Below are 17,152 nucleotides of genomic sequence, written 5' to 3'. Positions count from 1 at the left end.
CCCATTTCCCCACTCCTATCAAGGATTCTCAGCTGTTTGCCTTGCCACTGGGAGAAGTGACTCTGGATTGATTTTTCATTAACAGATATTGAACCTAGAATTGCAGATTCAAATTGCTGGTAGGAGAGTAGTGTGCTTTACTAAGGGGAGTTAGATTCCCCCTCCCTGAGCCCTCCTCAAAAAGGTGCCACCAGCTCCTTCCTGCGTGGGGGATAGGGATTCCTATCTTAATTTCTTTTATCCCCAGGAAGCAGTTGTTTCTGTGTCTCCAGGCCCACCTTTAGCTTCTGAGCCTGGCTCTGTGAGTACACATGAGACGAAACCACTTAAAATTCACTCTCGATCCCAAATATTACCTGCCAGCAGCTTCTCATTTGAAGCAGGTGGGAACCTCAGGTTCAGCCAGAGGGAGGGGATGCTCCCTCTCTCCCACTCTGAGTACATAGACTGCTGGGCAGGGAACATGGAAAGTGGACAGTTGGCAGGGAGCTCACGATGTCCCCCCACCACGGAACTCAGAGGTCAGGCAGGTACGTGCCAGGTGCACGGAACCAGAGGTGCCAGAGGCAGCCAGGGCTCTTCCTCTGGGCCTTCTGGAAAACTCAGGGCACCTCTTGGTCAGCCACACCTGAAGTTCCAGCCATCCACCCCTTGGCGTGTCAGTGTGAGCCCGAGGGGACCCCGGAGCGCATGGCTGGGCACGGTCCCCAGAGGGTCACGCCTTGCAGCCCGAGGACACACAGCGGCCTTTCATCTGGACCATCACTCAGGAACTGACCCAGGGCCCCTGGGGCAGGGCCAAACTGAGAGAAGTCTGCAGAATCCCGGGACGCTGCCACAGTAAAGGCAGTCCCGGCGACACCCATTCCTCCCTCCTCTTTCTGAGGAAAAGGCCAGCATCTCTTTGGCCAGCGACCCTCCGCCCTGCCACGGGCGCGGGATTTTACCAGAGTTTCCAGGAAGTGCTCCCCCAGGCCCAGAGCAGTCACCGCAGCCCAGACCCCCATGAGCAGTGTGTCTTCCCCCTCCTTAGCCCCTGTGCGAAGATTCTAGCCCATCACTTGGGTCCGATCCAAGGTTTGCGCGCGGGGAGCGGGCACGACCCCCACGAGCTTCGCGCTTGGGTCTGGAAACACAGCCACCGCCGGCACCCGAGCGGCCCTGGCTCTCCAGTCTCCGGACGCGACCCGCCCGGCGCCTGCACCTCGTCTCCCGAGAGCCCAGCACCGGGAACGCCCAGGCCTCCAGCGCCCGGTTCCCGCGACGCACGTCCGGGGACGTGCTTCCCGGCTCCGGCTCTGGCTCCGGAGCTCCCGAAGACTGCGGCAGTGCCCGAGCCGAGAGTCCGGGGGAGACGGAGCGGCGGGGCCGGGGGTGGAGGAGCTCCGGAAGCGACTGTGAGAGCGCCTGCGGCCGGAACCTGCGGACCCTTGGCCCGCGCCTTTCCTTCCACGGGCGCCGAGGATCGCGACCTCGCGTCGCCCAGCGCGTGGGGCACTGCCGAGTCCAGAAGTCCCTGGTTCCCCCTCAGGAGGAGCCTGAGGAGAGGAGAGCGGGCGCGGAGCCGCGCCCCGCAAAGCGCCGTCGGAGGGAGGGTGGTGAGTGGGGGTCACGCCGGGCGGAGTGGAGCCCGCAAGCCCGACCCTAAGCGCAGCGCAGACTCCAGCAAGGACGGCGACCAGGGACCCAGGCGTGAGGCCCACCGCCTGTTAAGTTTCCGGCCCGACTCGCTCCGAAGACGGACCCAGGCAGCGACACCCCGACGTGCGTCCCCGGGGGCCCCGCGAGCCTGCGGGCTCCGGCCACCACCCACGCCTGCCAGGCCTCCGCGGCAGTGGGAGCCCGGGAGGCCGACGCACTCTTCCATTTCCACTTGCTCCGCCTCGGCTTCGGCCACGTGCAGGCCGCGGTGGGCGGAAAGGGTGCGCTCTTTCCACGGGGCTCTGGGGACCCCAAGGGCCGATGAGCGAGCCTGGCGCTCAGTCTCAGCGCAACCCCGCCCTTCCTGAAGGCCTAGCCAGGCAGCTGATCTCAGGCTGGCTTAGGGCCAAGAGCAATGAGCAGGGACACTCACTGAGCCACCCTCTGCCACAGGCCGCTCGCGGCAGCTTCCAGCCCTGCACGACTGTCGGGACTTCCCATTTCTTAGGTCTCAGTGTAACCCGCGAGGGAGGGGGCACAGTGCGTCTGAAGCCTGAAGCCTGAGGGAGGGGACGACCTGAGGGAGAGTATAGTGAGAACTCTCCAGTAGAATATGTCGAACTCTATATCTTATTTACAAACGATTTTAAGTTGCTTCTATTACGGCTCTATCTATGATACTCAGTCCAAATTTACTATCCGATTTTGCTGGCTTCCATTTATCTACTGCCCTGAACAAATCAGAATAAACCATTAGGCTCATTAAACATATTTGAAAGTGTTTCCTTTATAGATAAAAGGACACAAAGAATTAGAGATAAAAGGACAGGAGAATTTTTAATGCTCTGGGCAGCAGTTAATAGGCAATGCTTTCAGCTGGACAGAAAAATCAAGAAATGGAGCTATAACCGTGTTACTTTCAAGGGATTTCCCTCTGGGGTGCAAACCACACGGAGCAGGCGCTGTTGGGTGTGCGCAGCCGTCTGTAACAGGTTAAGGCCGAAGCGGGAAATGCGGTGGCCTCTGGGGTGGGTGCTCAGTGGTCAGGGTTCAGGAGGAAGTCGGGAGGGGCTTACTTTGGCCTCCGAATACCTTTTTCTGCTCCTTGAGCGTTTGTTTTTCCGACGTACTTAATTAGATTTTCCATTAAAGTTTATTCCAATCCCTCGGGAACGCTCAACTGGTCCCATTATAACTGTCTGAAAGGCATCCGGGTCTCTGCAAACACCGATTCGCTCCTCTGAAAGCTGTCGGCGCGACGTTGGATCTTCCCTACGTCTCCGGGGCTGTCCTGGCCGCCCAGCGTCCACAGTTAAGGCTTCCGCAGCTTCCCGGTTGTGGCCTCCAGCCTGGCGCGCGGGGAAGTGGCAGGATCCAGATGCTACCGCCCAGCGAGAGCGCCCTGGGCGCGCGCCCCAGCGCAGCTGCGCCTTCCGGGGAAGAAGCCCCGGCTGCGGGCTTCGGAGGCGAGGCCTGGAGTCCACTGAGGAGGGCGCGGGTGGGGGAGGGGCTTGCCGAAAGCCCTGGATATAAGGCCGGGGGGCCCTTGCGGCGGCGGGTCTGACGCGCGGCAGGCGGTTGGCAGAGGACCCACGGCCCCCTGCGAGGCTCGCAGCGGCATGGCCACCCCCAAGCGGTTTCCGACGCTCGTTCAGCTGGAGCAGCGAGAAGGGACCCTCTTCGAGGTGCTCGGTAACCTCACCAAGCGGCCCTACTGGTTTCACTCCGAGTACCTGAAGAGTCCGAGGGCAATTCACCTGGAGGCCTGGCTAGTGGAAGCAATCTTCGGTGAGCGGGCCCGAGCGGTGAGGCCGAGGCCGCCCCTCACCGCAGGCTGGCCGCGCCCAGGCAGCTTCTTCGCGGCTCTGGCTCGCATGCGGGCCCCCCGCTGCCTCCCCTCCCAGGCCCAACCGCTCAGGACCTCGTTGCTTCCTGCGCAGGCCTGGGCGGAGAGCACATCCCGCATGTCGAGTGTGTGTCGCAGACCCTGCTTCACGTTAATCGGTGGGACCCGGACGGTGAGGCTGAGATCTTGATATTTGGACGGCCTTATTACCAGAAGGATGTATACACGATGATCATGAACTTGGCCGACTATCACCGCCAACTCCGGGCGCAAAGTACGGGGCCGGGAACAATGAAAGGTACCCTAGGCAGGCCCCGGGTTCCTTGGGAGGGATTCTGGTGCGTCCTGGCTGTGCCGGGGCAGCGGTCTCATCCTCTTAATTCGACTGGAAGAGGGTTTCCTCTTTGCAAGGGATCCAGAGGAGCAAATTGACCTCGTTCTCTGATTCCGGGCTCCCACCCCTGCAGCCCGAAGGGGTAACTCCTATGTGGAGAGTATGTGGGACACAGGTGCGACCTCCTCTCGTTGTTCTTCTTCCAGGTTCTGAGAAGCCTCCTGCCCGGGAGGCGGCGACCCAGCGGTCCCCCAGTGCAGTCCGACAGGCGGCGACCCATCTGTGCCCCAGCGAAGCCCGGGAGGCCGGGACCCAGCGGTCCCCCTGCGCGGTCCGACAGGCGGCGACCCAGCGGTCCCCCGGCGCAGCCCGGGAGGCGGCGACCCAGCGGTCCCCCGGCGCAGCCCGGGAGGCGGCGACCCAGCGGTCCCCCGGCGCAGCCCGGGAGGCGGCCACCCAGCGGTCCCCCGGCGCTGCCCGGGAGGCGGCCACCCAGCGGTCCCCCGGCGCTGCCCGGGAGGCGGCCACCCAGCGGTCCCCCGGCGCAGCCCGGGAGGCGGCGACCCAGCGGTCCCCCGGCGCAGCCCGGGAGGCGGCCACCCAGCGGTCCCCCGGCGCAGCCCGGGAGGCGGCCACCCAGCGGTCCCCCGGCGCAGCCCGGGAGGCGGCCACCCAGAGCTTCCCCGAAGTTATCCAGGGTCCGGTTACCAGGTTCTGAACGCGTTTCGGGCCCAGGAGCAAGAGAGCCAGGCAAGGTCAAAGTGGAAGCCCCTCCTGGAACCCTATGCTGCTGCAGAAGCTGAGAAAAGAATGGTGTGTGTTGTTCTTGGTTTCCCCGCTTCCCGCCACTCCCTGTTAAATGTTTGCAAACACGAATCTAAAGAGTTCTAATAAAGCATCGAATTTCCCTAACGTCTGTTAATTGGCAGGGGGAAGGGGAGAGATAGGCACGTCCCTCCAGCAGCCACTATCTGCTCCAGGTGGCTTTCTACCCAGAGGCAGGTGAGAGCTTTTGGCTTTCTAGCCGCCCGGGGCTGCAGTCTCTCGCGCCTCGGGCAGGTGCTTCCCCTGTGCTCCTTCACCGCGCGCATCTGGCTTTGCAAGGTGAGGGACCTCTCGGGCCGTCGAGTCTGTCCTCATGGGAAACCTTTCCAAGCCTGAGATATTTCTACTCAGAGACAAGGGATGCGAAAACTTGGTTTCAACGGGCCTCACGGGTGGGCGTATCATAGCGCTGCAAGCAGAGACTTCCCAGCTCAGGCAACTGCTGGCGACTAGGGGAAAACTGAAATGGCCAGGACAGCGCAGCTGTCGTCTCCAAGTCCTGCCCGGGTCACTCGACCTCCAGTGATGTTTGAAGCCAGCGAGACACAAGCAGCGCTGGTGACTCTTCCCTGCTAACTAGTAACCGCAGCAGTGGGGAGCCCTCCTTGTCACTTTTTAACATTGAAATATATTTGACATGTAATACAGTGTAAATTAAGATGTACAACATATTAACTTTATACACTCACATGTTGTACTCTGAGTACCACCGTAGAGAGAAGTAGTATCTCTATCAGTTTGGCTTCCTGTTCCTGGCTGCTGGCTGGGACGCTGGTGCCCTGGCTAGAAGTAAACTGTTAACAGCTGGGTGTTAGGATTTTTTTTTTAAATAGCACAAGTCAATATAGTGCTATGAAAATTTTCATTTTAAAAATCCAAGGAAACCTAATTTTAAAGAGCAGGGAGTGGTATGTCTATTGTAGACCCTTTGGTCACCAGTAATGATCACTCCAATTTTGAATAAGCCTTTAGTTTATAACAAGGGAAATATAAAGATGCAAAGCTGAATTTACAAATAGGCTATTAACTATTTTCAGAAGAGGCAAGGCTGAGTGATCCTTAAACATTTAGACTCAAAATCAATGCAGACTCAAAGTTTCAACTGAGGCTAAATCAGAGTAGAATTAAGACTCAATCTTGATTTTTCCCCCCTCTAAGTAGCACCCACATGACCAGAACATCAAATTCTCTCCTTTACAAGAAAGATTACTGAATAGCAGGTAGCAAGCCAATGGAACATTTAGGAGTCTCTGTGACTGTCCTGAAACTAGGTTTAAAATACCCTACATATACACACATAGACACGTCTGAGATGATCTTATGAAAGAAAATGGTAAGATACAGTAAACATCCTTGGTTGGAGATGAGCCAAGGAAAGGAGACTGAACTTTAAATAAAAGCATTTAGATGTGAGGGTACTTAGGTAAAATTCCTTATGCCTATGAAGAGTTGATCTAAAAAAAAAAAAAAACACCTTACTAGTTTCCTCTCCAAGCAGGGCATGGACCAGTGACATCCAAGTTTTCACCCAAAGTCCCCAGACCTTCCTATCTGCCGTTTCAAGCTTACTGTCTTACGAAAGTAACAGTTTAACTTGCACTTTTACGTAATCGTATACACCTTTTTTTCCCTTCTTCTAGCAGCTTGATTTTTCTCAGGATGGGTACAGTTTGATTTAGCCCTTCCCTTAGTGGCTGACTAGTTTGTTTCTCCAATTACTCAATTACGAACTTCTGTCTTGAATTTCTACGTGCATCCTTGAGTCCACACTGGAATATTTCCCTAAGAGAACTTCCTAGAAGTGGAACTGCTAGTTAAAGAATGAGCGCCTTTCAGATTTTATATTGCCGAACTGCCCTACAAAATCGCCATACCAATTATCTTCGTACTACATGGTACAAAAGCTACTTTCACTATACTCACCCAAACTCAAAATTAGCAATCTATTTTATGTCCATGTGTATCATTTTTTCTATTTTTTTCTATCTACCCCACTGTTTTAACTATGTATCTTTATACAATGTTTTAATATCTGAGAGGGCTAACCTACTCACTGTTCAATTGTCAGACTTGCAATTTATTAAAATGCATACAAAACTAGTTGAGGGAAAGGTGTATACAGATGGCTTCCCAAAATATTGATTTTATTCTATTAAGGTATGCTGTAGTGCTCATTTTATTCCTTAAACGACATGTATACTATATATACAGAAGAATGTATTTTACCCATTAAAAGAAGATGGAGTTCAGATAGGAAGATTCTGTTTGGAAACTGAGGCCCAAGGCCGTCCATGGAAGTTGTCAAGGAACGAAGGCAAAAACTACAGAAGTCTCCTATGGAAAAGACACACACTTCCCAATGTTCATACCAGCACTATTTACAGTAGCCAAGATATGGAAGCAACCTAAGTGTCCATCAACAGAAGAATGGATAAAGAAGGTGTGGTGTGTGTGTGTGTGTGTGTGTGTATATATATATATATATATATATATATATATATATATATATATATATATATATATATATGTATGTATATATGTGTGTGTATATATATATGTATACACACAATGATATATTACTTGGCCATAAGAATGAAATTCTGCCATTTGCAACAATGTGGATGGACCTAGAGAGTATTATGCTTAGTGAAATAGGTCAGAGAAAAACAAATACTGTTATCATTTATATGTAGAATCTAAAAAATAAAACGAATGTATATAACAAAACAGAAACAGACTCACAGAGAACAAACTAGTGGTTACCAGTTGGGACAAGGCAGTGGGAGGGGCAAGATAGGGGGATGGGATTAAGGGATACAAACTACTATGTATAAAATTGATAAGCGGGCTTCCTGGGCTTCCCTGGAGGCGAAGTGGTTAAGAACACGCCCGCCAGTGCAGTGAACACAGGTTCGAGCCCTGGTCTGGGAAGATCCCACATGCTGCGGAGCACCTAAGCTCGTGCTCCACAACTACTGAGCCTGAGCTCTAGAGCCCGCAAGCCACTACTACTGAGCCCACATGCCATAGCCACTGAAGCCCGTGTGCCTAGAGCCCGTGCTCCACAACAAGAGAAGCCATGACAATGAGAAACCCGCGCACTGCAACGAAGAGTAGCCCCCGCTCACCGCAACTAGAGAAAGCCCGGGCACAGCAACAAAGACCCAACACAGCCAAAAATAAATAAATAAATTTATTTTTTAAAAATTGATAAGCAGGGCTTCCCTGGTGGCGCAGTGGTTGAGAGTCTGCCTGCCAATGCAGGGGACATGGGTTCGAGCCCTGGTCTGGGAAGATCCCACATGCCGTGGAGCAACTAAGCCCGTGCACCACAACTACTGAGCCTGCGCATCTGGAGCCTGTGCTCCGCAACGAGAGGCCGCGACAGTGAGAGGCCTGTGCACCGCGATGAAGAGTGGCCCCCACTTGCCGCAACTAGAGAAAGCCCTCACACAGAAACAAAGACCCAACACAGCCAAAATTAAATAAATAAATAAATAATTCAAAAAAAATATTGATAAGCAATAAGGATCTCTTGTGCAGCACAGAGAAATATAGCCGTTATTTCGTAATAACTTTAAATGGAGTATAAGCTATAAAAATACTGAATCACTATGTTGTACACCTGAAACTAATAATAATATTATAAATAACTATACTTCAATTTTTTAAAGTTAAAAAAACTAAAGAATTCTGGGAACAGTGACTCTTATTTGTACATTTTTGCAGGTAAAATATTTGAGGGCTAGTAAAGAGGTCAGCCTGAACAGTTTTTTTTTTAGTTTATTTATTTCTTATTTATTTATTTTTGGCTGCGTTGGGTCTTTGTTGCTGCGTGAGGGCTTTCTCTAGTTGTGCGAGCAGGGGCTACTCTTCATTGCGGTGCGCGGGCTTCTCATTGCGGAGGTTTCTCTTGTTGAGGAGCATGGGCTCTAGGCGCACAGGCTGCAGTACTCGCACCACGTGGGCTTCAGTAGTTGTGTCTCGTGGGCTCTAGAGCGCAGGCTCAGTAGTTGTGGCGCACAGGCTTAGTTGCTCCGCGGCACGTGGGATCTTCCCAGACCAGGGCTCAAACCCGTGTCCCCTGCATTGGCAGGCGGATTCTTAACCACTGCGCCACCAGGGAAGCCCCAGTCTGAACAGTTTTTGAGTAGGCTGAGTAGAGGCACCCAAGAAGAAGGTTCACTGTTGACAGCCTGTGTGGAAAACGTCTGGGCTCAGCTGTGGAGCACACGCTGATAGTCTGCCCCGGGTCCTCCTGCCGCTCCACTGTAGTTACACCAGGTTGGCACTATTTCCCTCATCAGAATTTCTCAACTCCACACTTCTAATCAACACAAGGCCTTTTACAATATCACTAAGAGTGGGGAAAAAACAAAACAAACCATGTGGCTCCTGATGTGATGCTCTAAGACACAATATGATTTACCCAGTATTTTTGCCAAAAATATATAACCTAGATCTAACCATGAGGAAACATCAAAAAACAAGAGCAGGATTTGTAAGCAAGAAAGAAGACCGCAGGCACTTTGAGAAGAGCGAATCCTGTCTACACGTTTTGGGGGCAGGGTAAACTGGTTGGCAGCAAATAATTTAGTGTGGACAGTGTCTTTGAGTGTGCTCACTAAAGGTATCAAAGAATACAATTTCAGCTGTTTATGGGTTCTCTGGAAATCTTGGGAACACAGCTGTGGAGCATAAGTGACAGGCTATTTCTGTTATGTCCACCTGCATACTTCGGTTTAGTTAATACACATCTGCCCTATTTACCTCATCAGAATTTTTTACTAGACCCTAGTTAAAACCTTATTATAGAACTTCCCTGGTGGCGCAGTGGTTAAGAATCCACCTGCCAATGCCGGGGACACAGGCTCAAGCCCTGGTCCAGGAAGATCCCACATGCCGCGGAGCAATGAAGCCCATGCGCCACAACTACTGAGCCTGCACTCCTAGAGCCCACGAGCCACAACTACTGAGCCTACGTGCCTAGAGCCTGTGCTCCACAACAAGTCACTAAAATAAGAAGCCCGTGCACGACAATAAAGAGTAGACCCTGCTCGCTACAAATGGAGAAAGCCCGCACGCAGCAACAAAGACCCAACGCAGCCAAAAACAAATAAAATAAATAAATTTATTTTAAAAAACCACCCCCCCCCAGAAAACCTTATTATAGCCTTCTCGGGTCCCTCTGAAGCACATGTAAAATCAGACTTTAAGGACGCTCATCCTACAGCCTCAGCCCCTAAAAACTGGTTGTGACTATAACTGGAATTGCACTGAGTTCTGGGAACAACAGACCCAAATAGGCAACACTTGACTTTTCTATCTAAGAACATAGTGTCTCCACTTATTCAACTGTTTTTCCTTCCTGCTTCCCTCCTTTTCACTAATCTGAAGCAGAATGTAATGAGTTAGATTTTTATAATCCCTAAGGCAAAACAAAGGGGAAGAAAATCACTTTAAAAGTGTACACAGGGACTTCCCTGGTGGCACAGTGGATAAGAATCCACCCACCAACGCAGGGGACATGGGCTCGAGCCCTGGTCCGGGAAGATCCCACATGCCGCAGAGCAACTAAGCCCATGTGCCACAACTATTAAGCCTGTGCTCTAGAGCCCATGCTCCACAAGAGAAGCCCCCGCAATGAGAAGCCCACACTCTGCAACTAAGAGAAGCCCACGCTCTGCAACTAAGAGTAACCCCCGCTCACCATAACTAGAGAAAGCCCATGCACAGCAACGAAGACCCAACACAGTCAAAAATAAATAACATTAAATCTTAAAAAAAAAGTGTATATAAAAATTTATCTAACATAAAATGGAAGAAAAAAACAAAGGACATGATAGGAAACAAAGCAAAATGGCAGACAGAAATCCAATCATACTGATGATTACATTAAATTAGAATGCATTAAATCCCCCAATCAAAAAGCAGAGACAGTCCAACTAGATAAAGAAGTCAGATGTAAAAGACTACATTGAATATTATTCTACCTATCTTAAATGTTCAGAAAAGGCAATTTGTGGAGACAGCCAGCAGACTGTCTGCAAACAGGCATAAGGGAACTTTGTGAAGTGATGGAAATGTTCCTAAACTGGTCTCTGCTGATGGTGGCACAACTCTTAAGTTTACTAAAAAAGAAAGCGAACTGTACACTCACAATTTTATATTATGGAACCAATGAAGTGATTACTTTTTAAAAACTGCAGTGCAATAGCACTAATACCTAAATTCTCCAAAATAAAAATCGACTGTTGACAAAGATGTAGAGCAACTCGAAGTCTCATACACTGCTGAAAGTCAACTGGTTCAGTCACCTTAGCAACTTGAACTTATGCACATCCTATAACCCAGCAATTCCAATCCCAGACATATACTCTAGAGAAATGCACATATGCATGCACCAAGTCATGTACAACAATTTTCATAGTACCCCTATTCATTATAAGTCCAAATAGGAAACAATCAAAATGTACATCAACAGGATGGAAAACTAAATTAAGGTTTATTCATACAATGGAACTACAACTGCTGGCAACATGGACAAATCTTAGATTGAGTCCATTTATAGTTAAGTCACAATAGTAGTTATCCTTGGGGAGGATGCAAAAATGGGGGCTTCTGGAGTGCTGGTAATATCTTTTCTTCTCTGGCTGCTGGCTACATGCATGTGTCCCCTTTGTATTGTTTGATGAATCTTTTCACACTGTGGATGTACATGGTTTGGGTATGAATGGCATGCTATACATAAATAAAATGTTTACTAAAATTATAGAGAAATATTTGGAGTCATGGAAAGCTACTTGAAAGGACCATATGAGCAGTGAGATTTTTTGAGTAATTATTTTAATACTTTTTATATTGCCTTATTTAAAAATATTGAGGATATAAGTATGTTTATCATCAGAAAAATCAACAATGCTATTTTTCAGTGTGGTACTAGTAGATACTTCTACCGTAGCAACTTGTTAGGAAAAAAAAAACATTGTCTTGGGCTTCCCTAGTGGCACAGTGGTTGAGAGTCCGCCTGCCGATGCAGGGGACACGGGTTCGTGCCCCGGTCCGGGAGGATCCCACATGCCGCGGAGCGGCTGGGCCCATGAGCCATGGCCACTGAGCCTGCGCGTCCAGAGCCTGTGCTTCGCAACGGGAGAGGCCACAACAGTGACAGGCCCGCGTACCACAAACAAACAAACAAACAAACAAAAAAACATTGTCTTGTCCCTCAATAGAATAACAAATACTGTGGAGCCTTAACAAATTAAGTATATTCTAATTCCTCTTACACACACTTACACACACACACACACAGAGAATGAGCTGAAATTCAGCTGTGGAGAAAAATAAAAGCACGTGGGAAAGTATATTATAGAGGTAAGATCCTAGAATCAACGTTTTGGTTCAAATCTCACCCACCCCCAAGTCCTAGCTCTGTGATCTCAGCAATTTACTTAGGCTCTAAGAATCCTACTTTGGTGCTTAGCTCAAGGGCCTGGTATGTGATACAAGCTCTTAACAATAAATATATAGCTAATATTACTCCCAAATTCTGAAAGTTAGAATGACAGAGCAACTACCCTTTTTAGATATTAAACGTTGCATGAGTTTGCTAGGGCTACTGTAACAAAATAATTAACTGCGTGGCTTAAACAACAGATATTTATTTTCTAAAAGTTCTGGAGGCTAGAAGTCCAAGATCAAGGTGTCAGCAGGTTTGGTTTCTTCTGAGGCCTCTCTCTTTGGCTTGCAGACGTAGCCCTACTCTTGCTGTGTCCTCACCTGGTCTTTCCTCTGTGTATGCACATACCTGTGTCTGTATTTCCTCTTCTTATTAAAAAAAGTCATACTGGCCCACCCACATGACCTCATTTTACCTTAATTACCTCTTTAAAGACCCTATTTCCAAATATAGTCACATTCTGAGGTACTGGGGGTTAAGACTTCAAGATGCTAACGTGTATAGAGGATAGAAAACAGGATCATTTACTAACTTAGTTTTAAATAATTTTTGGAAAACTGGACACGTATTAAGCATAATTCTCTTCCTCCAAATGTTGAACAGTCAAAAATAGTCCAATTTTGTAAAAATCCCACCAGGAAAAAACCTGTAGTAATATTCATCAAATTTCTACAAACGGAGAAAAAGTAGGCACTCTAAGCTTAAATGTAAAACGTGAGGATGAGGGGGAAAAATCACACAGAAAACGGTAATTGGTTTAACTACATACAATAAACATTTTTCGTATGCAAAAAATTTGAGAAGCAAAGGGGTGGACAGTATTGGTTGTAACGGACCATTATTTGTTACAAAAGCTTTTACAGATAATAAAAATCCTTATCTTCAGAGTTGAAAGAAGTAATGACAGAAATGAATAAAGAAAAATGTATAAAAGCGTTTAACAGAAATGTGAAGGAGAATAACGTTCAATATCCCTTGTAATCAAAGATTTGTGTATCTGTGTGTTTAAAATCCTTGCAAACGGCTAGAATCCACTACTGCTAAGGGGTGAAGAAACTGCATGAGTTCAATCAACTCCAACTTTGTGTCTAAAGCCACAGAGCTCTTGGCAATCATTCCTCCAAGAATTCTGCTTCCCGAAAGTGGAAGCAGCATGGGATTGGAACTGTTTTGCAGAGATTGATCATAGCATTGTAAAGGCTAATGGAAAAACAACCCAGCCCATGCAGGACACCTGCTTGGCGAGGGAGGCAGAGGAGACAGCCGGCTGGAAGGCCACCTGCCAATGCACAAGCTGCCCATTACCGTGGCTCTTTCTGGTAAATCACAGCACCAGCAGAATGAATACTGACCGCCTCAGCTTGCATGTTGGAATGCCCACCCACGTGCACGGTCAGACTCCACTCCAAGAAAACACATGGGCCCACTGATTGCTACTCAGGGACCAAACACCAGCTTAAAGGTGAGAGGCTCAGAGAAGAAGCGCTGGCATTATCTAACAGCTTGTTAGAAATGCATACTCATGGGCCCAAGGTACTGAATCAGAATCAGTGGAAAAGGGGCTAAGAAATTGTGTTTTAGCAAGCTCTCGAGGTGATTCTTACACACATTAAAGTTTTAAAACAAATGATGCAAAAGAAACCCAAAGCAGACTGACCCTGCATTTCTGCCCCCTGTGTGTGAGAGCCTGACTCTGACCATAAAATCATAAAAGGGTTAGTAGTTTCAAAACGATAGAAACTAAGAAAAAAACAAAAATAAACCCACCACCTATCAGCCTCTCACATCAAGATATGAATGAACAGAGTCAATCTTTTATAAATTTGCTTAATTTTGAGTGAGCCAAGATCTTTATGCCATTGGAAAAAAGGAAATTCATTTATTTACTAGAATGGCACTACAAACTCACGTTTGCAGCAAAATAATCAAACCGCTATCCATCGAGATACAGGAAAAAAATAAATGCACAGATTTAAGGATATTTGCTTCTCTTGAACTTTAGTAGTGGAAGGAGGACTGTTCTCATGCCCCGGAGAGCACTTATGCAACAGGACTCTGGGGGACCTGGGGACCTGGTGCCTGGGCCTTCAAGAACTCCTCGAGTTGTTCCATCTTCTCAGCTGGAGAAGGAAAAATGCTCACTGTTTCAAACTGCTCCTTCATGGGGGTGGATGTGTGCTGGCAGTATCGTTTTTCGGGGTGGAAGCTCTGAACCTAGGACCTGGAAACAGCGGCGCGGCCAAGCTGAGGCTGGCACGGGCAGTGAGGGGCCTGAATGCATCCCATCTCAGCCTACTTTCCCAGGGTCCTGTTTGGACTCCACTCACAAGGGATGCCCAGGGACCACGTGAGGCATACTGGGAGTTTTGGGAAGACGGAGGCTGGGAGGAGACCAGGCACGGCCAGGTGGCTCCCCCGTGGCTCCCTCCCCACGCACGTTTTCCATGCCCCTCACCTCGGGCGCGCTGCTCCCGGTGACTCGACGCCAGGCTCAGGAGCACGCTCTTCACCCGGCGCTGGACAGCTGGCCGCCCGAAGACGGTGATTTCCACCAACTTCCCGGCGTGAACTGCGTCCACCGTCAGCAGGGCCTGGCTCATCCACTCCATTTCCGGAACCACGGCTCGGTCTGGGCCTGAACGCGAAAGGAGAGACTGAGCGGGGCACGGCGAAAGGCAGGAGGAGCTGGCCCGAAGGGGACGGGACGGGCAGGGCAGAAAGCCGGGCACCGCGCATCACACGCGGCCCGCGCGCCCGGAAAGGGCTGCGGAGCGCGGCTCAGCGGCCTCTCCCGACTCGGGGGCCACCACCACGCCCCGGGTCGCGCACCGAAGATCGAGTCGGCCAGCCACGCCTCCAAAGAAAACACCAGCGGGTTCCTTAGCTCCTGCACAGGAAACCACCACGGCCGGGAGCGAATCCGTGGCGGCGGAAGTGGGAACCCCAGCAGCCCGTTCCCCCGGGCCTCGGCGGCGCCCACGTCGTCCACCATGCTCGAACCGGCAGCCCGCGGGTAAGGGGCAAGCAGCTCTCGCGGGATTTGTGGAGGCGCGAAGTTGGGCCCTTTACGGCTTGCGGCCGGCCCCGCCCCCTCCGGTGCGCCTGTGCCCTGCTCCCGGGCGGCCTCGTGGGCGCTGGCTCCGGGGGTTGCTGCGCTTTTCGTACCGCGAGCCGTGGCGTCGACCCGATTTCTCTTCCGCCTGGAACCCCGGCGGCTCTCGGAGGCGCCGCCCGATCAGGTAACGCCCGGCCCCGAGGCGTCCGGGTTGATGGACGGTGTGGTTGGCTGGAGCGGGGTCCCGTCCAGGCCCGGTCCAGGTTCTAAGGTTCCGCCCGAGGCGGGTCAGGCCGAGGGCGGGCTCGTGGAATCTGCATCTTCTCTTTCATCTCCTGCCTCTGGTTCGTTACCGCTTCAGAATCATTCAAACAAGTGCGTCGTGTTTAAAATACAGACGTCAGACGTGGGCATTCTAGAAACGTAGCAAGTGGAGACAAATCTCGCCTATTTCCAAAATCCTGAGACGACGAGTGTTGATGCACATTTCTTCCCAATGTTCTTAATTTTAGTTAAAAGTTTAAATTGTGAAAGATTTAACACATTTAAAAAAGTTGTATAACAAACACTCATGTACCCCCCCACCCCCCCATTTAACAAGATGTTAATATTTCCCACATTTGCCTCGATCTCTCTCCTTTAAAACAGATGTCAGTGAAGACCTTTCCTTCCCTCCCCGCAGGAAATCATGTCCTGAAGTTGGTGTGTGTCACCCGTGCGTGTTCTTATACTTCTCCTAGTGCATTTCTACGAGTTTGGTAGTTGATTTAGAATAGACAGAGTCTGCTGTACAAACGACTTTGTTCTTACAATTAGTTATGAAGTGTTTGTTTTTTAAATCTTTTTCACGGAAAGTGTCGATCATTTACATAAGGGGGGTGGTACTAATGTACTGAATTCCCTCATCTGCATCATCTAGGCCTCAACAGTTGTCTGAGAGGAGATATTGAATCTAACTTCAGTGGATACTTTTATTTCTTCAATTTAATTTAAAAAGTCAACATAATAATACATGCACATTGTAAAAAAAAAGTCTTGAGGATATAAGGTAGTGTATGAAAGTTCTCTCATATATTCTCCCTCAATCTCTTACTAATTCTTTTTCAATGGTGTATACTGTGAATATCTTTTCAGTTTAAATTGTCTTTTCGCCTTCTTTAAGGTTTCTTTTGATGAATACAATTCTTAATTTTAGTGTAGTCAGATTTATCAGTCTTTAGGGTAAGTACATTCTGTGTCTTGCTTAAGAAATCCTTTCCTGCCCTGAGGTCTAAAGACATTCACTATACTTTTGAAGTTTCCATCATAACGTTTAAATTCTTCAACCACTTGGGGTTAATTTTTTAAATCGGGCATAATGTAGGGATATGATTTCATCTTTTTATAAATTGATAATTTTTTCCTTGAGCCATTCTCTTCAGGATGCATCCAATTTGAGGCCTCTTCAGATTACAGCCTTGAAAATTTTCAGACTCTTGCATGTAGCATGAGTTAGCCACAAGGCTGGTTTGTGGTAGTTAATCATTAGATCAAGACATACGTGAGAAAAGCAACGTCAAGAAAAGTTCCTTTGGCATTCTCATCTGGATGGCAAAGTTTATTTCTGATTCAGTTTTGTTTTGGAAGTGTAGTCATATGGGGTCTTACGCAGAGACCCCATATTAAGTTTCCTACACATGGCAAGCCTTGAGTTTTATTAGCTGACCCATGCCAGCTTCAAAACGGAATTGTAAGGTTTTTAGGCTTTAGCAGAATCTACCAAGATGAATCAGTTTTGTCACTCTGTACCTGCAAGGCTTCCTGCCTTGACTCTGATTGGTGGGACAGAGGCATGATCTGAAGACTGGCTCCAGCATTTTCTAGCTGTGTGACCGAATGCAAGTTATTTAAACTTTCTGCACCCCATATAAATTTTAAAAATACTAGCAAGAAGACTTCCAGGGGATCGCTTGCTTTCATTTTATCTGCTTAGCCCTCGAAGAACCAGTCTTG

At 49.2% G+C, this 17,152-nt stretch overlaps 2 protein-coding genes across 2 annotated transcripts; one reads left to right on the top strand and one right to left on the bottom strand.

Moving 5' to 3' along the window:
• Nucleotides 1-3,260: 3,260 nt before the first annotated feature.
• On the top strand, nucleotides 3,261-4,539 carry KHDC3L (KH domain containing 3 like, subcortical maternal complex member; the record flags this gene model as incomplete). Its single annotated transcript, XM_081251100.1, has 3 exons — nucleotides 3,261-3,429; nucleotides 3,582-3,761; nucleotides 4,028-4,539. The coding sequence occupies 3 exons, from the start codon at nucleotides 3,261-3,263 to the stop codon at nucleotides 4,537-4,539; spliced, it is 861 nt and encodes a 286-aa protein (XP_081107226.1).
• Nucleotides 4,540-14,145: 9,606 nt separating this feature from the next.
• OOEP (oocyte expressed protein) lies at nucleotides 14,146-15,097 on the bottom strand (the record flags this gene model as incomplete). The annotated part of the gene is made up of 3 exons (XM_081251070.1): nucleotides 14,146-14,225; nucleotides 14,561-14,740; nucleotides 14,935-15,097. The coding sequence occupies 3 exons, from the start codon at nucleotides 15,095-15,097 to the stop codon at nucleotides 14,146-14,148; spliced, it is 423 nt and encodes a 140-aa protein (XP_081107196.1).
• Nucleotides 15,098-17,152: the final 2,055 nt, after the last annotated feature.

Source organism: Mesoplodon bidens (assembly GCF_964165515.1).
Source record: "Mesoplodon bidens genome assembly, chromosome: 12".
NCBI lineage: Eukaryota > Metazoa > Chordata > Mammalia > Artiodactyla > Ziphiidae > Mesoplodon > Mesoplodon bidens.
The sequence above is the reverse complement of the archived record's forward strand: the minus strand, read 5'-3'. Positions and strand labels throughout refer to the sequence as shown.